This window comes from Cloeon dipterum, chromosome X, assembly GCF_949628265.1.
Source record: "Cloeon dipterum chromosome X, ieCloDipt1.1, whole genome shotgun sequence".
NCBI lineage: Eukaryota > Metazoa > Arthropoda > Insecta > Ephemeroptera > Baetidae > Cloeon > Cloeon dipterum.
Window position 1 is genome coordinate 17,108,622 of NC_088790.1, and position 27,398 is coordinate 17,136,019.

A 27,398-nucleotide genomic window follows, 5' to 3' on the forward strand; every position below is an offset into this window, starting at 1 on the left:
TCTGAGTTGCACAGAACAAATAGTGATATCCATGGCATGCAAATCGAGTAAATACATGTCTATCTTCAAAATTCGGCACCCTCCAATTCCCATTCATCATTGTTTGAGTTTCATAAAATGCATCACAAATCAAGCGTCTATTCATAATCTTTATGTTAACAAACTTCTTATAATTATCAGTTTCAGGGAGATCATATTTCATTTTAAGATCTGTAGCAAAAAGGTTTAAGTCTTTGGTCACCAGTTCATAGACGTATCGCGATCTATTGTATTTAGAGATCCCCAGCACTTTCTTTAGATATCGGGTTTTGACTCGCTCTAATGTTTCAAAATCATGAATAGTAAGATAAGGCCAAATAACTTCTATGCCATAAGAGGCAGTAGGAGAAACTTTTAGGTCAAAGAGTTTAACTGCCGTTTCAATGGAAAGTTTATGCAAGTTTTTAATACTATACGTTGCCATAAGGGCTGCCCTCGCTCGTTTCTCCACATGCCTACCAAAGGATAATCCTGATACTTGAAACATAACACCCAAATAACAAAATTCAGGGACAAAATCCACATTCACACCTTCTAATACAATTTTTTCATTCAATGCATAACGACCTCGTCCCTTATTTCTAAATTTCATTGCCTTACATTTATCTAAGTTCAACTGAAGACTTCTAGTTTGTAAGTATTCCTTTACAGCCACACACAGAAGATAAAATAAATAAGTTTTTTAATACTTTTTTTCGTATGTCTTTAAAGAGTGTAGGCAGCGATTGAATCGCGCGGTGTTTTTAAATCTCGTCGCGTTTTCTATTCACGCTGACTGAGAGTGCCCTCGTGCAAGCGCTAGTGCGGTTCTCTTTTTATCAGTTCGTCCGTTGGTCGGCGGTGGCAAGAGAAGAGAAGAGCGCGAGCTAAAAGAGCGAGAACCAACGCAGCAATGATGGGCATGCCATTCGCTGCCCTTTTACTTATTATTTCTATTTTGAGCTGTTTCACCAACCTTGTCATTGCTGACAATTTAAATTGCCCAGTGAGTATATTTTACCTATTACAATATTTTAATAATATAGAGGTGTTAAGAAATAACCTAGCTTTAAACGGAGATAAATAATTTTAGCCTTGCTATTTCTATCTTCGTTTTGCGACGATAGAGAAGAATATTGCGTGAAATTTTATTTGCGGTTTTAGCAACGTGTTTTCCCTTCAATCACTCGCTCTCAACGATAAAAGATGACTGCTACGACGTGATTAAATGAGAGCTGTTATTGCTTACGTCATAGGGTTACAGAGACGACCACATGCGCTGTTAAAAATAATCGGAAGCAGAGCAAAATGAATTCCTTTTTCCTTACGAATTTAAAGAAATAATTAAGCGCTTTGATTTGTATTTAATTGATATTTGCCATTTAAAAGCACTGACGCAACAAATCTAGCTTTGAGACGCATATGCATTAGTTCAAGGCAACATTGCTATCACAATTTGTGGTTTCATTCGCGAAGGAAGTGCTATAAGAAGTTGCCTTACATGATTATTTTTAAATAATAATATTTAAAAAAGCATGGTAGAGCAGTTTTAAGTAATTTTTATTTAATATTTCTAAAACATTAAAATTCTACACAAAGCGTGGACAGGGAAAAATTTTCCTTAATCACAAATACGAGAAAAAAACTAAAACCTTTTTGTTCCTTCCCTTATTACAGAAATATTTATTAAAAAATAAGTTTAGTTTAAATATATAGATCTTCTTTAGACAAAATATGTGACGCGAAAATTTTAAAGTGGATTAAGTTCAAATAAAACTTTTTGTTTGCCAAAATTTATAAATAAAATCAATAAATGTAATAATAAAATTGAATTTTTAATTAATAAAGCATCATCCCCTAGACGACCCAAGTGACAATATGTTCACCGAGACGAGATTTTGATAAGCCAATAAGCTGCAGCAGGAAAATATTTATTACAAAAATCATGCGTAGCATTAAGCGAAAGGGTGAGCGTGGGTCGTTTTTCTCGTGATCTTTCCTTTTGGCGTCTGACAGTGAATAAATTGATAGCAAAACCCACATCTATCGGGATTGCATCAACGTATGAACAGGAAAAATTTGTCCAAAATGTTACTGTGATTTTGAGGAAAACACCTAATTTCGTCTAAATACTGAGGATCCATTCCAACTGGGTGTTGACAATGTTTGGCCCAAACTGTGCCTGTATTTTTACTGCATTCTATGATGAGAATAAACAGCAAAAAAATTTTAAGTAAAATTAAAATTTAAGCTGGAGATTGAAATCATTTTTAAAATTTAAGGTATCAAAAGCTCAAATTAATACTGAAAATCTTGTGGAAAAGATTAAAAAGTATAAATAATTTGTTTATTATTGTTGCAAAGTTCAATACATGTAGAGTTCACAAAGTCTAAAAGGAAATAATTTAATGTGCTATAATATGGAAGTAGGTACTTTGCAAAATTAAACACGTGGATAGTGTCAACGCTAACATAATAATCCGATGGATGAAGTGAATATCAGTTTGAAATCCCTATTTGGCATCGATTTGGTAATGAAGACGAAATAATTTGATTAATTTAAAAGTAACAATACCACATTAACAACTCAATATCTAAAACTAACTAAGCTATTACTTGAGATTTCAGTAATTTGACACTTTTTTGGCAAAGGAATATGATGTGAAATGAATATTCTGAAGATTCACAAAGTTTTATATAAATTTTATGAACAAAATTCAGAGCGAGTATTATAGTTTTATATTTAAATCGCTTTTTCACCCATAGCATATTTCCACGATAGTTAATTTAAATCTTATGAATTTTTCAGAGGTCATTTGATCAACATAGAAACGAACGGTCTATAGCCTGTTCAAGTTCAACTGATATACGTAAGCTTATATTCAATTGTGCTCCATATTCTATTACTAATGTTTGACTGATACAGCAAAACGCGTGAATGCCTCTCTAACTGCATGGGGAAAACAGCATATCACCGTTTCTCTCGTCTGGCCACTTATCAACTGTGATGATTTCAAAAATTACAATGTGATGGTGACCATTTACAGGAAAAATGAGCCTGATGATCTCGCATTCCGTGACAAAGACCGTTACTTTACGAAATATTACACCCTAAGGACGGATCAAAGTAGTCCTGCCAGTTCTGGCACATTGGAACAGTTCCAAATCAAGGCCAAACGGGGCTACTATGGATTGAAATTGGTTTTATCGCCGAGAATCCGAAATTTCAATGAATGGTCATCTTCCACTCTCTACGTTGATGGAGCAACAAATTACGCTAACCTCTCATTCAAGCATTATAAAAAGGAAACGCTCCGGTAAGTTTCCTCTTTGGAAATTCCGATAAATTAGGAAATGCTATGGCCAATTCATTAATTCTTTCTTATAGTAATTTATACTTTATCATAAAATCCGCAGATTGAGCCTAGACCAAAAAGTTCCAGCCATATTCAATGGACGAATTGAACCTAAATTAGATCCCTATGCAAAAGTTTACATCTCGATGACGAATAACAGTGCGCACACAAATCAATGCGTCTGCGATGAGAATACAATCGATTGGGTAGTGTTCGACGAAGCGTCACTAGAAGTAAATTTCATCTGAACTTGCATTTACGAATAACTCTCTTGAAAATTTTCAGGAGCAGAAAGATGGCGTTCGCGAGTCACTAAATTCGCTAGAAATAAATTGCACATTGGAGTCAAAGGTAATATTACTTTATTTCAGACTTTCTAATGTTTCATTTTTTCCACGCAGGATAACTCAACCGTCATCGAATGTGACTTTGTCAGAGTTCCAGTCGAGGAAGATGGCGTATATTTCAAGGCATGCATTTTCATTTATACTTAAAATAAATGTGAAATTAATTAAAAACTGGTTATATACTTTTATATTACAGGTAATTGTTCGCGGAGATAGTTTGTGTGAGTATGGCTCCGAGGATAATACAAACATTTGTTGCGCTGAATTCTTTTGTAAGTGTTTTGCAACGTGAAAAAAATTTCCAAAATTAATTAGACGCACCTTCCAGATAAAGTAACAACTAGTCCTACAGACAAATACAACGCCCCACCAAAGTCGGATAATGATCTCCATCAGCCTGGAGTAGCAATGCGTACAATAGCAATTCTGCTTGTGGTAGTGTGCACCTTGGCGTCGATTGGAATATTGTTCATCCTGATAAAGAATAGAACCTTCATTTGGAAGACTTTGATGAGAAAGTATGAGATGGAGCCACAAGGTGAGAGAAAATAAAGCACACTTGAATTGAGAAATAAAAACATTATGTAGCTGTTGTGTAGTCGTGGTGGCGCTGAAATTGCGCATCGCTCAACAGACAACCAAATTTTTACTGTCGGAATTGATAGTTGCCCTTTTCTTTAACAAAAATCGCGTTTGGTTTGAGTTATGCGCAATTTTTCCGATCCTAGACACTGTGGTCTTAAAAAATTCGTATACTTATAAAGTTTACAATTATTTTAAAAGCGTTTTCTAAACCACTGATGAGCACGACTAATAGAAGTAAAATGAGCCTTAACATATTGCTGGTCTACTCTAAAACCACCAAGAATTTCAAGGATGCCGTTGGAGAATTGAATAAAAATCTCTGCACAGTTTTCCCATCAAGCGAGGTATGTTTTTATACATTAAAAATTAAATCTGAGTTAGCAACAAACCTTTCAGGTCATCGATATATTCCATGAAGATTACGAACAGCAATTGAACATCCATGGATTAGAGTTTATCACCAAATTCACACGAGAGGGAGGCGCAAATCCCAATGTCAAGATAATATTGATCCACAGTGATGAAACTGTCGGTCTCCTGCAAAAGCGTGGCCACTTAAAAGAATGCGAGGAAAACGAGAAGCTGATTAAAATCGTGTACAAGGATCTGACGGAAAACCCGTGCCAGTTGAAATACAACAAAGTGTACAACGTATGCCTCGAAAAGTTTCCTCTCACGGATCCGAACCAGAGAATAAAAATGAACAATCTAACTACTTATTACTACCCGAGGCACGCTGAATTGTTGTGCAGGGATCTTTGCAAGTAAGAAAATTTTAAATCAGTTATATGCTTTCTAAATGATTATTTAATTACTATTAATAAGCGAATTTAATTTTCCAAAATTTTAATTGCTAAATCCACTCTATAGGACTGCCGAGGTGTAAAATCAACACACTTCAAAAGAAGAAACTCTTCACGAAATTTGCTCCAAAGTACCGGCAATCATCATCTTTTGAAAAAAAATTAATTTTGCTCAAAAAAGGTGCAGAGTGCACGAAGGATCTGTCCGGAATCTCCATTTACACTAATCATGTCAACATAATGCATAATCAATGTATTCTATTGAAACATAACAAAGGAAATGATAACGTATGATACCGCCGCGCTATAAAAATTTCACTAAGATTTTTAAGTTAAAGATCGATTTAGTGTACAATAATCATAATTTTTTTATACATATTATGCTTTAAAGAAACACGTGGCCACACTATTTTAATAGAATATAACAAGGAGTATATATGGTGTGCTTTGATAGTGGCTCTATTTAGATGATAATAAATAATTTGGTGTCGCAAAAGCTCTAATGAAGCCGTCATAACATCCAAAGCGAGTAAAATTTAAAAATCTTTACACTGATTGAGAAAAGCTTATTGATATTTACCAAATTGATCTACGATTAAATTAAAAATAAAACAAAACTATCTTCTTTTATAATATTTTGCAAGATATAAGACTATTTATTTAATCTTAGAACTGAATAACAAAGGATTAAATGTTTTTTATTTTGTATAGGTGCTGCTTTTGCTTCCAAATTTAAAAATTAGTTTTAATAATGTCGCAGTTATCACGTAGGCGAGTTGTAAAAAAACAATGTTACATATTTAATCTAGTTCCTGGTCTCAGGCTTAAAGACTTATGGCCCAAAGCCTCTGAATGAAAATCTTGTTCGGGAAAAAGATAAGTCCATATTATTGCATCACCGCAAACACAGTTTACTTTTATTTCCTTTTGCAATGCCTCAAAGTACATTTTTCGCCTCCAGAAAGAGCCATCAAGATTGAAATAATTGTAAGAAACGCACTGGTAATTTATATATAATTTTATCACAATTTACCCATATCCGGTACGCTTATTGAAAGGAAATATGATATCGCACATAAGGCTTTTGATGACCTTTCTCCACAAAACAATCATTAAAATCGGGCGCTTGTACTTTTTTCTGCATTCTGTTAAAACAATGAATAAAAATAATGTACAAACTTTTAAATCTAGTACTTGGTTTTAACTTAACATATAACCTAAAGTAGTTAAAACAATAATTATTTTGTTTTAATGAAGTATTTTTACAAAGTCGTTAAATCACAGAAGGATATAATTCTTCAAGTTAGAATTTATCCATTTGAATATTGTGTTGTCCTTTTGAGGTAATGTTTTGCGAGAAGTGCGACGCGTTGCTACTGTCTGGCTGTCTGGCCAACATGGCCTGAATCTGCTCGAGGCTTTTGCCGCGAGTCTCAGGAAGGAAGAAGTAGACGAACGCCAGACCGAGCAGCAGCAGCGCGGTGAAAAGCCAGAATGCACCTGAGCCGTTAATCGCACTTACGAGATCTCCGAAAAATCTGAAAAAATTTAAATTATGTAGGCATATTATTCAAGTATATTTTTTAACAAAAATAAAGTCATACCTTGTTACCAGGAAAGCGAGGAGCCAGTTGAAACAGCTTGAAAAGGCTGAGGCAAAACCCTTGACTTCCGAGGGGAAAAGCTCACCAAGTGTGAGCCAAGGAATGGGACCAGCGCCGACCGAGAAAGCCACGAGGTAGAGGCACACAAAAATAATCGGAAGCCAACCAATTCCTTCCACACTCTTTGCGTCACCCTCCCTGAAAATATCAATCAATTTGATTAAAAAAAAACAAAAAATAAAAAAAACAGTTAATTAGCATTAAGAAGGAATTGAAAATTATTTTCTACCTGTAGTACAAGTAGACGCCGAGGAGGAGCGTGGACAGGGCCATGACCGCCTGAGACGCGCCCATCAGCGCCCGTCGGCCGAGCCGGTCGACGACCATTAGGGCGGCAACGGTTGCGATGATCTGCACGGCGCCGACGATGACGACGGTGTAGCGGGCCTCCAGTGAGGAGCCAGCAGCCTTAAAGAGATCCTCTGTGTAGAAGATGACGGCGTTGATACCGGACAACTGCTGGCACGCCATCAGACCGATGGACACCAGCAGGGCGACGCGCGCGGCCTTGCCATTCTCGCCCGTGAACGACTGCTTCAGCGAGGTCGACTGCTCGCGTTCGCTCTCGCACGCCAGCTCCATCTCGCGCAACTCCAGGTCGCACTCTGCACCGCCGCGGAACCATCGGAGGGCGCTAAAGTAATATGAACGATAGAGTTAAGTTAAAATTTAATTTTTTTCAATCATCCTCGTTGCTTAAAACAGGAATATTTTTACGCAACGAGGATGATTAATTCCGTTCAGAATACGCATTTTTAGGGGGAAGAGTGTCTTGATTTTCTAACTTTCTTAATTTAGAGTACATACTTGTAAGCTTCGGATCTCTTCCTAGCCTTAAGGAGGTATTGCGGCGTCTCAGGCATCCAGAAGAAAATAAAGGCAAAGATGACGGGAACAGCGAGACACAGAGAGTTGAGCACCGTGAACGAGGCAAAGGCGCCGACAAGATACGTGAACTCGATGCCGATGACCACGTTAAGCTGGAACAGCGTGCCCAACGTGCCGCGGATTTCCTTCTCCGCAATCTCACCCACGTAAAGGTTGCACGCGACGCAGAAGACACCGCCGCAGAAACCTGTTGATATATTGGTAAAAATCATATTGTTACACGTCTAGTTTCTGATAGCAGTAATTCACGCAACAATTTAACCATTTGACCACACCCTAGATGGCTTTGCGATTAAATTTGATTTCATCTTGACTGGTATTCTGGTGTACCCATAATATAAGTGACAATATAGTCTAATCATTTTTGGACACTGAACTATTTTTTCCAAAATGATATTTGATATTGGGGCCGTACGTTTCAAATAAAAATATGAATGAAGTTAAAAGAGAAAACAGTTGTAATTTAAACGAAATGATTTAACATTTTAAGATGCGTTGAAAACATAATAATAATTAACAAGAAACGCGGTTATATTATTTAGTAGATTCAAACAACTGCCTAAAATTTTAATATTAAAAAAACGTAACTTTAGAATGTTGGTTTATAGCTTCTTTAAATAATTTTTAGATATAACAGACCTCAATAAACATGCAAAATTGCGTTTTTAGAGGATTTTTAATAACAATCAACGAATAAAGTTTCTGGCCTAGAGCACAGCATCGTTTTTTATGTCGACTCATATGAATGTGTTAAATGCTTTAATTTTTAGCTGTTTTTTTTTTGTATCGTTATAACATATTCATGCTTCATGAATTTCTTTCAAGATAAGTTTATTTTCCTTTCGAAAGCTTTTTGTTTCCATGTTTTTTTTTTATTTTCATGTGCCTATTTATCCTCCTACAAGAACAAAAAACCCACTTACACAACAAACGTTCACCATAGTTCAATATTTTGTAAAAGACACGTCGCGAAAATTGATAAATCTATTTTGATCAAGATATTACCTGTGATCACTCTGCCCACGTAGAGCATGTTGACCGACGAGGCCCAGAGGATGAGTGCCCATCCGATGGCGAAGGGTACGGCCGTCCAGAACATGGTTTGCTTGCGTCCGATCTTGTCCACGAGGTATCCGGCTGGGAAGTTGGAGGCGGCCGCGCCCAGCGTCAGCAAAGAGCCGACCCACGCGAACTCGGAAGGGGTTACCTGCAGCGGGCCTCCCTGGACATGGCTACTTGCGGGCGATGACCAGCCGATGACTGTACCTAGGGCGAAGGCACCCAAGCCAGCTGCAAATACACACAATTTGATTATTTTGCAATTTTATGGTTTAATTAATTTGATGATAATTGTGCCAAAATAAAAACTTTGGAAAAGAACAGCCCACTACACACGAAGCATTAAATTACTTCTAAAATGAATAGTTAAGTTTGAATCCAAAAAATGAGATAGCGTTCAAAACTATTCAAATCAAAAATTAAAAATCAGGATTTTTATTTAAAAAATATTGAATAAACAGTTATCAAATGAACTAGTTAAATTAATTATCTTATTTTCAAGCTTTGTGAAAACATTATTAAACTTATGAATACCAGATATCGCAGCCATATACTGGGTCAGTCTGCGAGGCTTCTGGCCTGCCGCCTCTTCAGCCTTGAGATTGGCTGCCACCGAGTCCACAGATCCAGTAACCAGCGTGGCCGTGCTTGCTGTTGCGCTCATTCTTGTATTGTTGTTTTTCTTGATAAAAACTATGAATCCGTCTTTCTAGGCTGTCACCTGAAACGAAATTTTATAAATAAAATAGTTATTTTGCCCAAACTTAGGATCAATAGCCCCTATTTTTATAAAAAAGTATTTTAATTAGATTTTCAAGCTCTTCGAGTCTGGAGGAGAAGCGGTAGTGAAAATTTTTGGAACATGTGTGACAAATAAAACTAACATGTACACTGAGATTAAAAATTGGTTTGAATCAATTTCAAAAAAAAAAACAAGTCTCTTAATTTTTGGTGTAGAATTATTTCTACACCAAACTAATTGCAAGTTAAATGTTTAGTTACACCAAATCAATTTAGCTCAACATGAAAAATGAAAAGTGGAAAGACTATCAACGTTGACCTATTCACAATTGCAGCGCAGGTGCGTGCGGATGACAGTGTCTAGCGTTGCTGTAAATTGATAAGTCTGTGCAAGCGATTAGCACTTATTTGCTAACCATTTTTTCTCCTCCTCCGTCCTCGCATCAAAACGCATTAAATTAATTGCCCTGCAATGAAAATCTCCGGTCTTTGTTTTTTATTATTTGCTTCGTTATATACACCGGGAATGTGTTCCAGGCCGCAGAGAGATAAAATTGCTCAAACATTTGCGTTGGAATCGTTCAAACGCAAACACGTGTTCCTTGCTCTTGCTCTACGTTTTGTTTGCGCTAGAGTTTGTACGTTTTCAAACTGGAGTACCTATTCCTTTGTAGGTTGTTGGGAAACGCCTTTTTAAGAAATAATATATTCGTTTTATTTTCGAACGCGTTCGTTGGCTGACTTGTCAATATAAAATGTTTCCTTGTTAAGTTTCCTTTTCGACTGTGCGCCAAAACACGTCTTTCAACGATCACGGGGATTTTTGTTCGCACACCTTCTTGTTGTATTTTCTATCTGATTTTATCCTCATTCCTGTTTGCGTTACAAGTGAGACTGTTTGGTGCAAAACCTGTCTTCGCAAACGGAATTCCCCGAACACGCTGTGCCCTCTTGCAGCTTCGTAAATATTCATTCAGAGGTTCCTAACCTTTCCAGCTATGCTCGATAAAAGGAGCGTGAAGCAGGTTCTGAAATTTACTCTTGCTGACGAATCACCTTTTCGTCATTTTGACCTTTGTCTTAGCAACATGTTTTTCGGAACTAATTGAATTTTGAAATTTTCTTCACAAACAAAATTCCACAGAACTCACTAAGGGTGTCGAAATAATTAACTTTCAGCTATGCATAATTAAAACAGATGCTTTCTTGAGTTGACATTGCTAGAGAAAAATTTAGACAGATAGATTTGTTCGTTAAACCAATGGTGTACGAGTAGACAATTAGTTAACGATTTTTTTAGGAAGCAGCTTGAGTGAGTAGAGATAATTTTTAAATTTCATTTCCGTTCAAAACAAATTTGTGATAACAGTAATAAAGTTTGTTGATCATTCCATTAACGGTTGATTTTTCTTTCGGTTGATGGAAGCTCGCCTAAATGTCCAACATAATTTAACAAAGACCTACTAAGCTATTTTCACGTCTCGCCCCATTGATAGCAGTTAATTTTCTTTTCAAGGAGAGAGAGTTAGCGACGCAGGAACCGCGCTAAATTTACTCTCTTGACGAGGTATTTAATTAGGCGCTACACAAAGTGAATGTCAATGTCAGGCTCTTGATCGCGCACGCGACACGTTTGTTCGCTAATTCTTTCTCATCCGTGTTGGCCGCCAATTATCACTCCCGACTGCTATTGTTGCGTTTATGCGGTTAGTTGCATTGAAGCAAAGGAAAGAAAGGCTGTGCACGTAGTCCGTTTGAAAGGGAAACTATGACGCCGGTCACGTAAACATCCTCAGCCTTTTTTTTTGTTATTCATTGCCGGGTTTTATCTACTTGCGTTTATAGTAAGGAGTAATATGTTATTTCTAGGTTACACTTATAAAAACAGGAGCAAAAAGAAAATTAGGCTTTTGAAAACGACAAAAAATAGGATTTCTTATTAAGTAGCAACGCAAGAAAGAGATATCAGATTTCTCCAAGATTCACAAAGTAGTAGTTATGGTTTCTAGGGGTCTCCGATTTTTTAGCAAACCAACGATTAAATAGAAAACCAATTAGTTCCGTGGCTGCGGTACTTAATCACCACATTTGGCAGTTAAATCACTACTTTTGAGGTATTCTAAATTATTCGTTATTTTTTTGCAGAAGCACCTTTTAACTGTATGCAAAATTAATCACTAGATGAGAGCTGAACCAAAACATCTGCCGCATTTAAAAATAGAACAAATTTTTCGAGTAGCCCGCATTCCTTCATATATGCTTTCTAAGAAATTAAAATCGTGCATTTGAAAGACTAACTTTTTAACTAATTTTTTGGCTTATAAATATTATGGATGATATGGTAATAAGGCTGTCCACTCTGAATAAAAAATTTCGTATAAATTCCTTCCTTGAAACCACAGCAAAATTTAAATTCACACGATTTATGGCTAACAAATAGAGCGGAACTTACGTGTTCTGATATTGAACAGGAACGCCCCTCGAATCGCTATTTCGAGCAGCCAGCCAGCTCAGTCAGTCGTCTTGTCCCTGCGATGGCCACTAGCACTACTCCGCGGCCTGATAACGAGTGTGGTGCCTGCCGCCGCACTTGCCTTTTCAAAGCACTGCACTGTTTTCCTCCTTCGACTTCCACGCTACAACTTAATAATGTACTTGGCTTTTCCCCGCCTCGTCCTGCCAGGAGGCAAGGAGAAATGGAAGTAATGTGGAAAATAATTTAACATCTCGCCATTGTTTACTAAATGATGATACGCCTTGTAATTTAAAAAAAAAACATTCCATATATATGTTGTGTCGCACGCACTCTGTATAAAATAGCTTGCTTGCTGGAAGAAATAAAAACAAAGAATTTACAAAATGTTTTTTGTTACACAATATTTTGTGTCTGTAAAAGTGGATATAAATGAATCTTAAGATTTTCATTTTGCTTTGTTGTAACTTGTTGACTCTTTTGAACTCGCATTTGAAATGGGAATTTCCATTTTGAAATTCATGTTAGCCCTTAACTGATTATCCGGCCTTAAGGAGGAAGCTATTATTGAAACCAAATTTATCACAACGTCATCAAGCGTTTCACCCAACAACTACGAACGATTCTGAAAAGGAACAAGTATTTAATTTATTTATTTTTCGCATAAAGTATGACGTGAAGATCTTTAAGTATTTTATTTGCTCGCTATTCTTGTTTGAGAGAAAATGTAACGTCGTGCGATTAGACCAATTGCTCGTTTACATTTTCAAAGTTGAATTCAAAATATTTTTTATGAAAATTTATTGTCTTAAAACAATTTTGTATATTTACTTGTTTAATTCACGATATATCAAGATAACAAGATAAAAATGATTAACTAAATCATTTTGAAAGGTTAATGACTGCAGCGAAATGAAACCAATAATAATGTATTGAAGCTTTTGATGATACAAATATTCAAACAAATGTTCCTATGAAAATGTCATTTATTTAATAAAAAGCCCATTTAAATGAACGAAAGTAAAATCAAATAGAATTAGCGTTTTTTTTAATTTTGCTGTATAAATTAAATTTTGAAATTAATAACTTTCCTGGCAGATTCTATCCTGATTTTTAATCACTGACAGTGTAATGTTTTATTTATATATTCACCTATATAAGATAATGAACAGCATTCGATATACTATGTAAGTATTTGAATTAACATCCCAGAACGCGATATAATCTTTAATTAATTTTCACAACAATTAGCCAGCTATTTTTAGCTTTTTTAGAAACGTTTTGGCTGCCTTTATTGGCCTAAACAATAAACGACTAGTATTTTTACGCTTGGGGATTTCCGTGAAAGCTTACTCAGGGCAGGGAGCAGGGCTATATAGAATCCCGTTTTTGGCAAGTGGGCCGTTCAATATCAACGTACCCAAGTATATTTATTCGTGAGAAGTTTCTCTTTTCTTAATTCTTCTGAAATAAAATATATTTAAGATATCAGCAATTTTTTTTTAAATTTCCTTGGTGATGTGATCAGTAACAAAGTGCAGTGATAGTGTTAAGTTCTGCTAACTAGCTCGCAAATATAATTGGAATGGACAAAGCAGTCCTCATCATTCCACCCAATATTGCCCTTGAGGTCTGAAAACTGAACGCATGACTCGTTGCCCTTTGCATTGTTCGGCTCCTTTTTGTTCCAAGAAGCGAATTCAAGGCGCTGACCAGTCGTCGACCAATAAAAGGCTCCGTCTTCAGCACCAAGGCGAGTTGCCGAAAGCCAGAAATTGTCAATGATGGTCACCTTTCCTACAACCCATATAAAATTAACTTCAAATAAACATTGCACGGTCAAATTAATAAGGTTTAAAAATATGTTTCTAGAATAAATGAAATAAGAGCCACGTGATTGTGGTGCATCAAACCTAGTGCTTTGACAAGATGGTAATTTTCTTCGGCAGTCTCGATAGTGGCTAGCTGCATTCCCAGAGATCTGCACGCCCGCACAGCCGTGAACCAGTTCTCCTGGCAAGTTACCAAACGAATTTTTAAATTTGTACATTAGATGCGGTACCTCTGATTAAACGACCTTCTTTAAACTGATGAAGTAGCAACCACTAAGCGTGTTGATTTCTAAAACGATTCCGTCCGGCTCTAAACACCAGTTTCCAATAACATACAACGCAATAAATCCATTTAATTGAAATCAAATTCACCTTTCCTAATCGCTGAACACCGCTGGTGCAGCTGTAAAATCAACTTCAATTATTAAAAATCTTTCAGACATTTAAAATTTTACATCCTGCTCTTCCTCCTCAACGCATTTTTTCGTCAGCCTTGAGGTGAAGTTGCTGAAGATTTGTTCAATCCTTTGGGGAAGCAATTATCTATTTATCCAGCAGTTTAAACAAATGACGCACCTCAAATTGCAGTTCTCATTGTGCAACTGCTTCTCCATTTCGCAGGCTCGTAACTTTTGCTCGCACAATGCGAGTTGGTATTCTTGGTTAATTCCTGTCAACCTGGAGTTTTCCTCCTTAAAACTTTGCGTCACGCTAATCAGCAATTGTAGATCCACGACCTTTTCTCGTGCGCAGTTCAGTTCTGTTTGCAAGGTGGCCAATTTCTGTTCGCAAGTTGCACTGTTACAAAATTAATTTTTGGAAATCAAATCAACCCTCGCTGGATCAATTAGTTAACACCCTTAAATAATAAGGTACACGTCACCTCGAGTTATCTGGAATGGCTGCACTGTCGGTAGCCTGCAAATAAATAAATTTGTTTAGCACGCAATTCCAGAAAATAATTAATAAAAAAACAAATGGAATAATTCTTGAACTCAGAAAGCCTATTTACCTGAATGTTTTTCGATTGTAACGCAGCATTCTCGGCGCCGGCATAACGACACCAGTGAAGCATAAGTGCGACGACGAGGAAAAGAGCCTGATTTGGAGCCATGTTTTTGCGCAACTGACGCGCTGAGTGTTTCTTATTGAACGCGGCACTACAGCAACGCTGACCTTTCTCACCGCGAGCGAGATAGAGCAAAGTCACGAACCCGAAGTGTGACCCAACACAAAGGAGTCATTGGCAGCACACAATAATATTAAAAACTCATATCATTAGCATGGAAAATAACCTTGTCTTCTTTAAGAATTTTAACGAAATAGAAGAAAATTTTATTTTTATTATTTTTGCAAGACTACACACTTAGAATACGAGTTGTGCAGATAAGTTTTTAACAACTTATGTGCGTTCCTATGATGCAAAGTTGAAAAAAGGGGCAGCTTCAGAGCTGATTATACAACTATAGTTGAGTTTATCTATCATTGTTGCTGTTTATTCATCATCTGTCTGCAGCGATCTAGCTTGATAACATATTTAACTAAAGGATTTTTGAAAATTTATTATTTATTCCTTTGATGAAAGAAACCTTAAAATTGTGTATCAAGTGACTATTTTTGTGCAGCGGGGACGTATGTCTCACACACTTCTCAGCTGGCTGACAAACTAGGTAAAGGGCAATCATTGATATTTGTCTCTTTGATTCATTTCGCGCTTAAGCGATAAGCTCAATGGTCAAAACAACAGTAGAATCAAACAGATCATGATACTTATCATAAAGCAATTTCAATTGCATTTTAATTGCTCGAGTAAAATAAGTGATTTATCTATTTATAACAGGAAAATTAACATCGGAACATTTTCAAGGTGCACATTGTGAGGTGGCATTGATATTACTGTTGAACTCCACTTAAGAATTTTAATCATTTCAACACATGTGATATGCAGTCTTACGTCACAACACAATTTATAGCGATAAGTTAGTCCTTGGCTCCGAGTTCCTTGAGGATTTGCTCGTTGGTTTTGCCCTTGGTCTCGGGCAGAACGAAGAGGACAAAAGCAGCCCCCAAGAAGCAGCAGCCACCGAAAATCCAAAAGGTGGTGTAATTATTCAGGGCAGCCACCATATCTGCGTAGAACAGCGTGACCAGGAAGGCAAGCAGCCAGTTCGAAGTGGCGCCGATCGCGCTGGCAGGCCCTTTCACCTGCGGCGCGAAGATCTCAGCGGCCACCACCCACACGACGGGACCAGCGCCGAACGAGAAGAAAATAATGTAAAGCACCAGCAAAGTTACTGGCAGCCATCCTTGCTCCACTAGTTCATTCTGAAAGAAAAATATTTATTTTTATTTAAAAATGAACTGAATTGAACTCTAAATATTTTATACCATTTTAAGAGAATAAATTGTCTTAGATAATTACAAAACCTTTTTAAGGATTTCCAAAATTATCGAGAAATTGCTGCAATAATTTTTTAGATTCTTTTTTGTATTTTTTATTTAATTCTTTGCAAAAATCCACTTATACTTCATACATCTTTTAAATGCGCTCGAATAAAATTCATTTTGGGTCAGTTTTCGTGCCTGGTACCAAAAACAAAAAATTTTCAAAACTTAGATGAAATAAAAATAAACAATCTAAGTAGCCAATTATAAACCATGGAAAGAAGGGTCCAAAAATATTCAATCTAACCTGATAAAAGAAGTAAAAGCCGAGGATGACGATGAATACACCCATTGCTACCGCGGAAACAAGCAAAAGCAGTTTTCTTCCCAAACGGTCGACAACCAATGAGGCGGGGACGGTGGCTGCAACTTGTACGGCGCCAATAATGATGCTGTTGATGTTGGGGTCGAGGGTGGAGCCGGCGCTTTCAAATATGCTGTTGGCGTAGAACAGCACCGCATTGATGCCCGACAATTGTTGCAGGAAGAAAACACCGAACAAAATTAAAATTCCCTTCAAGGCGAGACGGTCGCCGAACATTGCAAAAAACGAAATCTGTGATTTAAAAACAAAATAATCATTGATTTTAATTTGAAAATAACGCTTTTCACCTTGTTGTTCCTTTCCTGCTCCTCTGCGTTCTTCATGTCTTCAAGCTCGTTCTTTATATCGCAGTGAGCGCCACGGAACCACTGCAACGATTTTGTAGCCTCATCGACCTTTCCTCTCCTCAACAGGTATTGAGGTGTTTCAGGCATCCAGAAGAAACAAGCAGCGAACGCAATGGGCACGATTGCGCATATTAAGGATAACCTAATACGTTCGGGTTAGATTTTACTGTAGTGAAAATTAAATAGTTCGAATTTATTTTGATAAAAATTAAATATTCTTACCAAAAAACGGGAACAAAGGCACCAATTATGTAGCTGAAGAGGATTCCAATAACAACTAAAAGCTGGAAGAAAGAACTGAGCAATCCACGGATCTTAGTGTCAGAGATCTCGGCGATGTACATCGGAGAAGCCACACAGAAGAGGCCACCGCAGAAGCCTGCGATGAACCGTCCCACGATCAGCATTTCGACCGCCGCTGGCCAGATAATAAACGCCCAACCTGTTGACAATTTTCAATTAATATTTTTTGTTCACAAGAATTGTCAGAGATTACCTATGACGAAAGGTATGGAGATGAAAAGCATGGTGTATTTTCTTCCGATCCAATCGACGAGAAAGCCGGTTGGCAGGCAGGATACGGCAGCGCCCAGATTTACGACGGAGCCAACCCAAGAAAACTCGGACGTGCTGACAGTAAAGCTGAAGACTTCACCAGTAAGAATTGGGGTTTGTGCAGGCGATGACCATCCGAGAACCGTGCCCAACGCCATCGCGCCCAGCGTCGCTTTAATGCACGCAGACACAGATTTTTTCAAAATATAAATCATGCAATTTGTTTCATAATTTTAGCAAAAAATCTCACTTAAGTGGCTTTCTTACTTGAAGCCATTCGTATCTTTTGTAAATCTAAATTTGTGTACAGATGAAATTTACGAAAGTTACCTGCAAGAGCGGCGATGTACTGAGTCTTGGTACTGCCATTTGTGTTCGCGCTTACCTCTCCTTTATCCACTACGAAATAAATTGTTTTTAAAAATTGTCACTTAAAACTTTGCTCTCAGCGTATTGGAATTTAAGAAATATTTCGGAAGAATTTTGTTTTAAAAATGTCTGTTTTATAACCAAAAAACTATTGATCTGATGTTTTTGGACCAGTTAAGCACAAAAATTGTTCTTAACTATTGGTAAAATCAGGTTTTATCAGCGCAATTAAATTATAAGAAAATCTGGAATGCAAGTAACAAAATGCTAGGGATAGTTTTAGACTTTATCTGTTATTACAAAAGACTGCATTTCTCTTCACGGGTATTAAAATGCCGTTCTAAAGCGATTGAATCTCCAGCACTACTTGAGAACTCTTTTAATAATTCACACCGCTATTGAAATCATTCACTTACTTTTAATGCAGGCTAGTGCGTGCAGTGGAAGGTTCGCGTTTTGCCCAACTGGCTATTTGGGAATTTTTCTATGGTCCGTCTGCTCTCAACCGATACGCTTTATTATCAAAATCACTTGAAATAATCAATCCACTCCCGTAAAAGCGGGTAAAAAATATCTTCAATGAATTTTCACGCCGAACTGATTAAATGATTTTCGATTAATTAAATGGAAATGGCAATTTAGCAATTTCTTACAATTAGTCATATTTGATCAGTATGTCATGAAAAAAAATATGATTTTATTTAAAATGCTTTTATACATTCAATTCACTTTGGTCTTCAACCAGAAAGACATAGTTATTCTGTGCAAACTCATACCAGTCTGTAGGAACTACGCTTTACGAAATATCAAAATAGTCAGATGTGTCAGTGGCGCGGAAGCCACCCTTGCGGTCAACCACTTTCCCCGCAGATAAAATTTTGATTAAATGCTGTGCTTGTAAAAAAACTTAGCTCACTTTACTCCAAAAATCATACCGCCCACCAAATCAAAGCAAACGTCCCTTTTAGATAATATATTTTTCTGCAAAATCAGCGCATCAAACTAAAACACTGTAGTCTGTTTTCAATTTTTCTCAATAAAACACTATATCCAACATCGTAGGCTATATGAATAATTTCTTAATTTGTCTTATGAGTAGGACAACCATTTACTAAACAATTATAGTAACGTTGTTATTGCGAAGCATCATTTTCAAATTCCTGTTTGGAGTAAAACATATCCGCCTCTACGACAATGAGTAATCTGTAAGAGATTTTAAGATAAAATTTTATGATTACTTAACCTCCAAAGAATATTGTGCATATAAAGACCAACAAATTGTCTTTTATGGCGAGAAACACCATCAAGTTTAACTTGAAACGAGAGAGAGATAATGTAAAGTGTTTTCCTTTTACGTAATCGAACGGCAATCATAACGAAATCATGCGATCCTGCTCTTGTGAATTTATACAATAATCTAAATGAGTTTTAATAAAAAAATAACTATACTATCATAGGAATAGTAAATTTTATATACAAAAGATACTTCCCAGAATAAAATAAAGGTCCTTATGGAGGTGTCCCTATTGTATTTTACATAACATGATAAGAAAAAAAATGGTTGGATTTTTACTGAGCAAAACGTCTTTATTCACAAATGATGTTCTGTCAAATTTGTATCAAATAATTTATCATGAATTTTTCAGCATAGAATATGAGTCGAAAATAGTTTGACAGCAGATTGTTACAAGCACAAAATGGTTATTAATGCGCATCGTCCTGGTCCCGGCAAAATTGCGTAACTTTCAACAACCAAACGAGAATTTCCTTATTGCAACAAAAGGTCAACAATCAATTCGACAATGTAAATTTGGGTGTTTGTTGAGCGTTGCGCAATTTTGCCGGGACCAGGACGGCATATTTCATTTGTTTCATGACTATAAATATTATATTTCGGTGGGTAGTGTTAATATTTAGTGTTGTTGTGGTTAATTGAATAAATACGTATAGTCTGCATTCAAATTTATTAGGTGACTCAACCAGAAGGTAAGACCGCTTTCAAGATTATATGAAATTTCCTTTTCTTCATTTGATCCAAATGTATAAGAAAAAATGAATCTAGAAAATAAATTAAAAACGTGAATTGTATCTTTATTGTAGAGAGCAAGCTATTTAATCATGTAAGTCAACTCCATTACTTGAGAGATTATAGATACATATTTGTACATAATTCATTTTATTCAATGATCCTTCGAGGAGTGATGGATTTTTTGCAACAATGCCAAATTGCAAACAACTATATTACATATAAATTAAAACGTCCTAATCTTTTCCTCTGAGTTCTTTAAGAATTTGTGCAGTTGTTTTTCCCTTTGTCTCGGGAAGAGCGAAAAGGATAAAGGCTGCCCCCAAGAAGCAGCAGCCACCGAAAATCCAAAAAGTGGTGTTATTATTCAGGGCAGCCACCATATCTGCGTAGAACAGCGTGACTAGGAAGGCGAGCAGCCAGTTTGAAGTGGCACCGATCGCGCTGGCAGGCCCTTTCACCTGCGGCGCGAAGATCTCGGCGGTGACCACCCACGCAACGGGGCCGGCACCAAATGAGTAGAAAATTACGTACAGCACCAACAAGGTTACCGGAAGCCATCCTTGGCTTACGAGCTGTACCTGAAAAACGTTGCATTTTGTAAAATCAATTCAATCTTCTGTTATATCGTCTGTGAAATTAGTTTTAGCATGAGACGAAAATGTCAAATTACATGAGGAACAAAATTTAATTGTTATATTTAATTTTGGAAAAACAATACCTGAAATTGTTCAAACTTTTCATAAAATAAAAATTAAAAATAATACATTTATAAATGAATCTATGTATGTGTCATATGATTTCTTCAATGAAATAATTTATAATATAATCTTCGATCAAAACGCTTACCCATTTTGTTTTTTAAATCTTATATTCTCTAAAAAAATATATTCAGTTTAATATTTAAAATGAACCTCATTTAGAGAGACAGTTGAGTTGTCCAAAATTATTTGTAATTAGCCTGAGTACCTGATAAAAGAAGTAGAAGCCAAGGATAACAATGAGGATGCCCATTGCGACCGCCGAAATGAGCAAGAGTACTTTTCTTCCCAATCGGTCGACGACCAGTGATGCAGGAATGGTGGCTGCAACCTGCACGGCTGCGACAATGATGCTGTTGATGTTGGGATCGAGAGTGGAGCCAGCGCTCTCAAAGATGCTGTTGGCATAGAATAGGACGGCGCTGTAGCCACACAGTTGTTGCATGAAGAAAACACCAAACACAATTAGAATTCCCTTCAAGGCTAGCCGGTCGCGGAACATGGCGATGAATGAAATCTAGAGAATTTTGGTTTTATTCTAACGTTGTTTTGAGAGCCAAAAGTTTTCAATTTTACGTGCAATTAAAAATATCTTTATACAAAATAACTTAATAACCCACGGAAATATTTAATTTCCACTATATTCAGTTGGATAAATTTATATTTAAAAACACGCAAATTGTGCTCTATTTTGACCTTATTTTTCTTTTCCTCCTCCCCATCATTCTTCATGTCTTCAAGCTCATTCTTGATATCACAATAGGGTCCGCGAAACCACTGCAGCGATTTTCTGGCCTCGTCGACCTTTTCACTTCTCAGAAGGTACTGTGGCGTCTCAGGCATCCAGAAGAAGCAAGCAGCGAACAAAACTGGTATAACCGCGCATACTATTGAAAACCTTTAAATCAAATTATTTTTTAACAAATTTTGTTAATTAAAATTTTCTTACCAAAAGACTGGAACAAAAGCACCGATGACGTAACTGAAGAGAATACCAACGCAGATCAAGAGCTCAAAGAAAGAACTGAGCAAACCGCGGATTTTGGTGTCCGAAATCTCGGCAATGTACATCGGAGCAGCCACGCAGAACAGGCCGCCGCAGAAGCCTACAATGAAGCGCCCCACGATCAGCATTTCAACCGCTGCTGGCCAGATAATGAAAGTCCAACCTTAAACAGGACAATTTATTCAAAAAGATCAATCAAGAGGCTATTAACGTTAGTTGCCTATTATGAAAGGTATTGAGATAAAGAGCATGGTGTATTTCCTTCCGATCCAATCGACGAGGAAGCCGGTTGGCAGGCAAGATATGGCAGCACCCAGATTGACGATTGAGCCGACCCACGAAAATTCTGTGTCACTCACAGAGAAGCTATAGACATCGCCAGCAAGAACGGGACTTTGCACTGGCGATGACCAACCAAGCACCGTTCCCAATGCCATCGCGCCCAACGTTGCTAATTTGGACAGTAAAAAATTAGTTAACTCTGGGACAATAAATAACAATTTCAAATATTGGATTCCCGGTATTTTCAGCTCGGCATATTTTGACTCGAGCTCTTCTCGGAGCGGAAACCTTTATCGACGTCCAGCAGATCTTGCGCGACTCAGGCTGCGGCGCCGGCGACGCTGTCAGCGTGAATTTCACGTTCCTTAATCAGGAAGGCGACCGAATGTTCCACAACGCTGAAGTTGGCCCATCAGTTGGGAACGAAAGTATTTCGTTTCTGCTAAATAGAGAGACTTGAGCTAAATACCTGAAATTGAGGCTATGTACTGGTTCTTGGTGCTCCCCTTGCTTCTACTAATTTCTGCTTCTCCCACTGTTTAAAAAATGTGATGGCAAAGTAAAAAATTTGGATTTTTTTTAGTTTTTTTTATGTTAAGGCTATGTTGAAATTTTTGTCTCATCTCCTTCGATCAGTTTTTGGAGGAGAACTAGCAAAAAATAACAATTCACGTGAAATCGATTTCATAAGATTTAATTGATGGTGGCAATCAACAATAGTCCTTGGTCACGAGGTGCACGTGAACTTCACTCTAATTTGTAGATTTTTAAATATTATTTCACTCAAATAATGTTACTTTTCAGAATGAGTACTTGATTAGTTGTCTTGATGAAATCATTACCGACTTACTTTTTTGTGGGCTACTAAAAAATACGTGCAGCTTAGATTTCACGCTTGGCCAACTGTCTATTTGGGGAATTCTCGACAGTGTGATTTGTCAGTTCCAAATCGATATACTTGATATAATCTAAATCACTTGAAATAATCAACTCCTTCTCCGTCAGAGTGGGTACAAACATCTGACTCAATTAAAATGCATTTTTTTATTCTAAGAAAGCAGTTCAATGTTTATTCATTGTTTGGTCAACAGATAATCAAACATTTGATCGATTAAAAGCATTCTGTAGGCAGTCTTACGTCAAAATACATAAATTACTCTCTCAACTTAATCCTTGGAACCGAGCTCCTTGAGGATTTGCTGGTTGGTTTTGCCCTTGGTCTCGGGCAGGAAGAAAAGGATGAAGGCCGCTCCCAAGAAGCAGCAGCCACCGAAAATCCAGAAGGTGGTGTAATTTTGCACTGCTTCCACCAAGTCGGCGTAGAATAACGTGACTAGGAAAGCCAGAGTCCAGCTGAAGGTGGCACTGATTGCACTGGCTGGACCTTTCACCTGGGGGGCGAACATTTCGGAGCAGACGACCCACACGACGGGACCGGCGCCGAAGGAGAAGAAAATTATGTACAGCACCAGCAGGGTCACTGGGAGCCACCCTTGTGTTGACCACATATCCTTTAATAAAAATTGTTCTTATTTAAAAAAGAACTAAAGCTGAGGAAAATTTCAGGCTTAATTTACACATTTTTACAAACAAATAGACGTTTTTACATTTAGATTTTCGGACCTGATATAAGAAGTAGAAGCCAAGGATGACGATAAAAACGCCCATTGCGATGCTCGAGATGAGCAAGAGCAGCTTCCTTCCCAAACGGTCGACAACGAGCGAGGCTGGAATTGTGGCCGCAACCTGCACAGCGCCAACAATGATGCTGTTGATGTCAGTGTCGAGTGTTGATCCAGCGTCCGAGAAAATACTGTTTGCGTAGAAGAGGACTGCGTTGATGCCGGAAAACTGCTGCATCGCGAACAAGCCGAACATTATGAGCATTCCCTTAATGGCGATCTTATTGCGGAACATGGCGATGAATGAGATCTGCGAAAAAGATGTCATTTGGTGAATTAAAATTTAAAATGTTTTCCATGTGGCATTTTGTTGCTGGATGAAAAACAATTTAGTATTTTATAGAATGTGCTTGATTTTTTTCCTGTTTCAAAATTCCAGAAAGTTATAAAATGGTTAGAAGCGTGCCTGCGATTTTAAGGCCTGATCAAAATCCCTCATGATCGATCATTTTTCCATGTTTCTTTCCTTACTATCAAGATCATAATTAATTAACTATATATCATTTAATCTTTTCAAATAAAAAATGCGGATCAGGTGAAACAGTCTACCTTATTTTTCCTTTCATCCTCTACAGCTTCTTTCATACTATCCAGCTCTTTTTTGATATCGTAGTCCTTGCCGCGGAACCATTGCAACGCCTTGGTGGCTTCCACATCCTTTCCTTTGCGAAGCAGGTATTGAGGTGTCTCTGGCATCCAGAAGAAACACACGGCAAACACTATCGGAATAATGCCACTGATCGCAGACAGCCTGTTGAGGACGGTTGTGATTAGTTTATTTGGACATTAGGTTAAATTTAAAATCGTTTGCTACCAGAAAATAGGAACAAAGGCGCCGATGATGTAGCTTATGAGGATGCCGATGACGAGCAAAAGCTGAAAGAAAGAACTGAGCAATCCACGGATCTTGATGTCGCATATCTCGGTGATGTACATGGGCGATGCCACGCAGAAAAGGCCGCCGCAGAAACCAGTGATCAGTCGACCAGCGATCAGCATCCCGACTGCTGCTGGCCACACTATAAAGGCCCAGCCTAAAAATGACAATAAATTTAACATTCTGATTTGTTTGGCTAAATTTTACTTTATAAAAGGAAAAGGCTCTGAATTTGATGAAATTTCTACATCGAACGACTGAAATATCGACTTCAATCGTGTCTAGAAAAATGTCATCAAAATTTGATCGCAAAAATTCATTTCTGGTATTTTATTTCCACTGAGAAAGCTCAAATTCACAGTGAACTGTATTTGATCTAATCCATGATAGCATAAGTTTAGGTTATTTTAATTTAAATACAATACAATTTTTCAGCTAATATTTGTGGTCAGTATATTTTTACCTATTACAAATGGAATCGAGATGAAGAGCATGGTGTATTTTCTTCCGATCCAATCGACGAGGAAGCCGGTCGGCAGGCAAGACAAGGCAGCGCCAAGAGGAACGACGGAACTGATCCAGGAGAATTCTGTGACACTGACAGAGAAGCCATAGACGTCACCAGCGAGGATGGGGATTTGCGCTGGCGATGACCATCCAAGAACTGTGCCCAACGCCATCGCGCCCAGCGTCGCTGTTTCAAGCAATATTTAATTATTTTATAACGTTTTATTTTGCATAAATAATTAAATTTGATCTATTTTTCCAATGCAAAAGGCGTAATAAAAGAGTACTAGCTGATACTTCTTCTTAATGGGGTCCATATTTCACGGAAAAAATATTTTTCAATATATATTTAATATTATATAACAATATTTATGTTTCAAAATGTTGTAAAAATTGATTGTATTATTAGAGTTGCACGCATATGCGTTTAATAATAAATACATTCAATATTTATGTTTCAATGAATATTGGATTATTACAAAACCCAAATCTCACCTGCGGCAGCAGCGACAAATTGCGTCAAGGTACTGCTTTTGTTCGACTTCATCGCTGTCCTGTCTGGCAATGAAATGGTATTAGGATCAAAAGTCATTTATACTACATATATCAATTCATCTTATTGTGTGCTTATCTCCTTTTAGATTCTCGGTATTAATCCTTCGTTGTTATATCTGTCTGCAGGAGGATAAAAAACGAAGCTTCTTTGCCACTCGAATGCAAAAATAATCTTATTTGGTATTGTTATATACAATCAATAATAGCAAAATATTAGTAAAACGACTTTATCTTATCATCCTCATGCGTCAAATCAATCGGTTCGATTCATATTTAAAATAAACAAATTTTTGACAGTTTTGTATGCCATGTAGTAAGTAGAAACAACAGTATAAAAAATTAAATTGATATTATTTATCGCGTGACACTAATTTGCGTGTACATCGTGTACATACGATAAAAAATTATACATTTCAATCGATATGATAAAGCAAAATATTTCAAGAAAGAGAGTGCTCTTGACGGACAAGCAAGGCAAAAAGTGCCTATACATAAGTATTTCATTAAAATAAATTGAGGAGTAAATCTAGGATTTTGATTGAACGTAACAGCTGTTCTTTGAAAACACCGAAAACACATATTTACAAACAATTTAAGATCAGATTAATTGTACACGCTGTAAACAGTTTTAATCAAGATTTATAATTTGAAAATGATTTGCTAAACTGTCTTTTATTTTATTGTTGAAATTAAATAATATTGAATGCGTTTATATTCATTTAATTTCTACGCGGATTAGTGGTTGTGATTATCTCATATGCTAACTTTAACTTTATCGAATGACAGTTAAAATTTTCTTTAAGCACCCAAGGAATCCTTTTTAAATTTCAATGAAGGTAAAAGTACACTGAAGTAATATTGAAATGTTTGAACGACTCAAGCGCGTGATGATTATCTTGCATCTTATTTTCTCTTTGGAAATAAGCATATCCGTCTCCACGGTAGATGAGTAATCTTGAAGTGCTATATAGATTAATTCAATGAACAGATAATGTCCCTGCCGCGAATGCATATTATAAAAACAATGGCAAAACAAAACTCGTGCCGAGGAAAAGCATCACCGTGTTCATCTTGAAACGACAAAGATAACGTGAAATTAAGTACAGCTATTATTGTGCGTAATAGATGCTTTCACAAATAATTCGACAACTCAAAACTCGTTAAACTGTTATTGATTTATTTAAATTATGATTTACAAGCAATAATTATCCTGAATTGTGGAAATATCAGAGGCAGGTCCTGCTGCTCTGCAAGAAGAGCAACGCATAGACACAGCTGGGCCTGGCTAAAATTAATAAGAAATGTTACGGATGGAAACTGTTCTGATTCTGTTTTTCTTTCAAGCATGTGAGAATTTTAAAATCTTCTAGATGTTTTATTTATCATAACGGTTTGTATAAAAAATAATTATTGGTAGCAGTTTCCTTGGTGTGCAGCTGATAATGATCACGTACTACAACTTTTCTTCACTTAATCGCCCTAAGAATAAACTCTTTGACTCACCAGATGTCCAGAATGTGAAGCCAAGCATTTTGGATAAAATATGTTTTCACTACGGTGTCTTACGAAGTGACCCGTCGGAAGGGCTGGACAAAACTCATGGCAAAATGCAAGTCCCTCCTGTGCTTAAGTGCTGAAGACCGAGTGACCTTTACTCACGCATTGTTCCATGTGTAAGGCCACACTGCCTTAGGGGTTTACCATCCGGTCCTGCATACCTGTGCGAGCATTAGAGTAACATAAAACAATAAATTCATCATTGAGCAAGTCTTCATTAACACGTCGATCACGCACGATGATAACCGCTGGTGGCTGCAATCAATATTATTGCACTCATACTGAATTAATCATATATGTATTCTTCCAGGGTCCAGAAATTAGGGCTACGTATAAAT

At 37.0% G+C, this 27,398-nt stretch overlaps 5 protein-coding genes across 5 annotated transcripts; 1 reads left to right on the forward strand and 4 right to left on the reverse strand.

The window, feature by feature from the left end:
* The first annotated feature begins 878 nt into the window (after window positions 1-878).
* LOC135946594 (uncharacterized) lies at window positions 879-6,299 on the forward strand. Its single transcript, XM_065494881.1, has 11 exons — window positions 879-1,024; window positions 2,828-2,888; window positions 2,945-3,335; window positions 3,436-3,607; window positions 3,660-3,725; window positions 3,776-3,844; window positions 3,918-3,993; window positions 4,050-4,259; window positions 4,505-4,650; window positions 4,703-5,070; window positions 5,177-6,299. Exons 1-11 carry the CDS (start codon window positions 932-934, stop codon window positions 5,190-5,192), a joined length of 1,668 nt encoding a protein of 555 aa, XP_065350953.1. The 5' UTR covers window positions 879-931; the 3' UTR covers window positions 5,193-6,299.
* On the reverse strand, window positions 5,997-12,108 carry LOC135946597 (facilitated trehalose transporter Tret1-like). Its single transcript, XM_065494883.1, has 7 exons — window positions 11,914-12,108; window positions 9,255-9,441; window positions 8,667-8,951; window positions 7,581-7,848; window positions 7,003-7,407; window positions 6,714-6,911; window positions 5,997-6,647 (listed from the first exon to the last, which is right to left on the reverse strand). Exons 2-7 carry the CDS (start codon window positions 9,382-9,384, stop codon window positions 6,413-6,415), a joined length of 1,521 nt encoding a protein of 506 aa, XP_065350955.1. The 5' UTR covers window positions 9,385-9,441; window positions 11,914-12,108; the 3' UTR covers window positions 5,997-6,412.
* A 1,255-nt stretch (window positions 12,109-13,363) lies between these two features.
* LOC135946602 (CD209 antigen-like protein 2) lies at window positions 13,364-14,911 on the reverse strand. The gene is made up of 8 exons (XM_065494891.1): window positions 14,779-14,911; window positions 14,650-14,684; window positions 14,343-14,564; window positions 14,222-14,291; window positions 14,139-14,169; window positions 14,012-14,076; window positions 13,848-13,947; window positions 13,364-13,731 (listed from the first exon to the last, which is right to left on the reverse strand). The coding sequence occupies exons 1-8, from the start codon at window positions 14,878-14,880 to the stop codon at window positions 13,484-13,486; spliced, it is 873 nt and encodes a 290-aa protein (XP_065350963.1). The 5' UTR covers window positions 14,881-14,911; the 3' UTR covers window positions 13,364-13,483.
* Window positions 14,912-15,535: 624 nt separating this feature from the next.
* LOC135945353 (facilitated trehalose transporter Tret1-2 homolog) lies at window positions 15,536-21,809 on the reverse strand. The gene is made up of 11 exons (XM_065492984.1): window positions 21,544-21,809; window positions 21,291-21,492; window positions 20,803-21,111; window positions 20,073-20,414; window positions 18,224-18,275; window positions 17,769-17,837; window positions 17,380-17,610; window positions 17,106-17,325; window positions 16,824-17,025; window positions 16,459-16,767; window positions 15,536-16,091 (listed from the first exon to the last, which is right to left on the reverse strand). Exons 1-11 carry the CDS (start codon window positions 21,726-21,728, stop codon window positions 15,747-15,749), a joined length of 2,466 nt encoding a protein of 821 aa, XP_065349056.1. The 5' UTR covers window positions 21,729-21,809; the 3' UTR covers window positions 15,536-15,746.
* Window positions 21,810-22,921: 1,112 nt separating this feature from the next.
* LOC135946598 (facilitated trehalose transporter Tret1-like) lies at window positions 22,922-25,767 on the reverse strand. Its single transcript, XM_065494884.1, has 6 exons — window positions 25,444-25,767; window positions 24,905-25,135; window positions 24,379-24,598; window positions 24,114-24,315; window positions 23,506-23,814; window positions 22,922-23,393 (listed from the first exon to the last, which is right to left on the reverse strand). The coding sequence occupies exons 1-6, from the start codon at window positions 25,538-25,540 to the stop codon at window positions 23,049-23,051; spliced, it is 1,404 nt and encodes a 467-aa protein (XP_065350956.1). The 5' UTR covers window positions 25,541-25,767; the 3' UTR covers window positions 22,922-23,048.
* Window positions 25,768-27,398: the final 1,631 nt, after the last annotated feature.

Coding starts and splice junctions, on each gene's coding strand:
- LOC135946594 (XM_065494881.1), top strand. CDS start 932: ATGATGGGCATGCCATTCGCTGCCCTTTTACTTATTATTTCTATTTTG. Junction 2,889..2,944: donor TTCAAGTTCAACTGATATAC/GTAAGCTTATAT, acceptor TGACTGATACAG/CAAAACGCGTGAATGCCTCT. Junction 3,994..4,049: donor TTGTTGCGCTGAATTCTTTT/GTAAGTGTTTTG, acceptor CGCACCTTCCAG/ATAAAGTAACAACTAGTCCT.
- LOC135946597 (XM_065494883.1), bottom strand. CDS start 9,384: ATGAGCGCAACAGCAAGCACGGCCACGCTGGTTACTGGATCTGTGGAC. Junction 8,952..9,254: donor GTATATGGCTGCGATATCTG/GTATTCATAAGT, acceptor GTGTATTTGCAG/CTGGCTTGGGTGCCTTCGCC. Junction 6,648..6,713: donor CTCGCTTTCCTGGTAACAAG/GTATGACTTTAT, acceptor AAATTTTTTCAG/ATTTTTCGGAGATCTCGTAA.
- LOC135946602 (XM_065494891.1), bottom strand. CDS start 14,880: ATGGCTCCAAATCAGGCTCTTTTCCTCGTCGTCGCACTTATGCTTCAC. Junction 14,292..14,342: donor AATGAGAACTGCAATTTGAG/GTGCGTCATTTG, acceptor GCTTCCCCAAAG/GATTGAACAAATCTTCAGCA. Junction 14,170..14,221: donor TTGAGGAGGAAGAGCAGGAT/GTAAAATTTTAA, acceptor TTGATTTTACAG/CTGCACCAGCGGTGTTCAGC.
- LOC135945353 (XM_065492984.1), bottom strand. CDS start 21,728: ATGCTGATCGTGGGGCGCTTCATTGTAGGCTTCTGCGGCGGCCTGTTC. Junction 21,493..21,543: donor GCTTTTGTTCCAGTCTTTTG/GTAAGAAAATTT, acceptor TTTGATTTAAAG/GTTTTCAATAGTATGCGCGG. Junction 17,611..17,768: donor GTACATCGCCGCTCTTGCAG/GTAACTTTCGTA, acceptor CGTGCATTAAAG/CGACGCTGGGCGCGATGGCG.
- LOC135946598 (XM_065494884.1), bottom strand. CDS start 25,540: ATGACTTTTGATCCTAATACCATTTCATTGCCAGACAGGACAGCGATG. Junction 24,599..24,904: donor CTCGATTCCATTTGTAATAG/GTAAAAATATAC, acceptor TGTCATTTTTAG/GCTGGGCCTTTATAGTGTGG. Junction 24,316..24,378: donor GCCTTTGTTCCTATTTTCTG/GTAGCAAACGAT, acceptor CGTCCTCAACAG/GCTGTCTGCGATCAGTGGCA.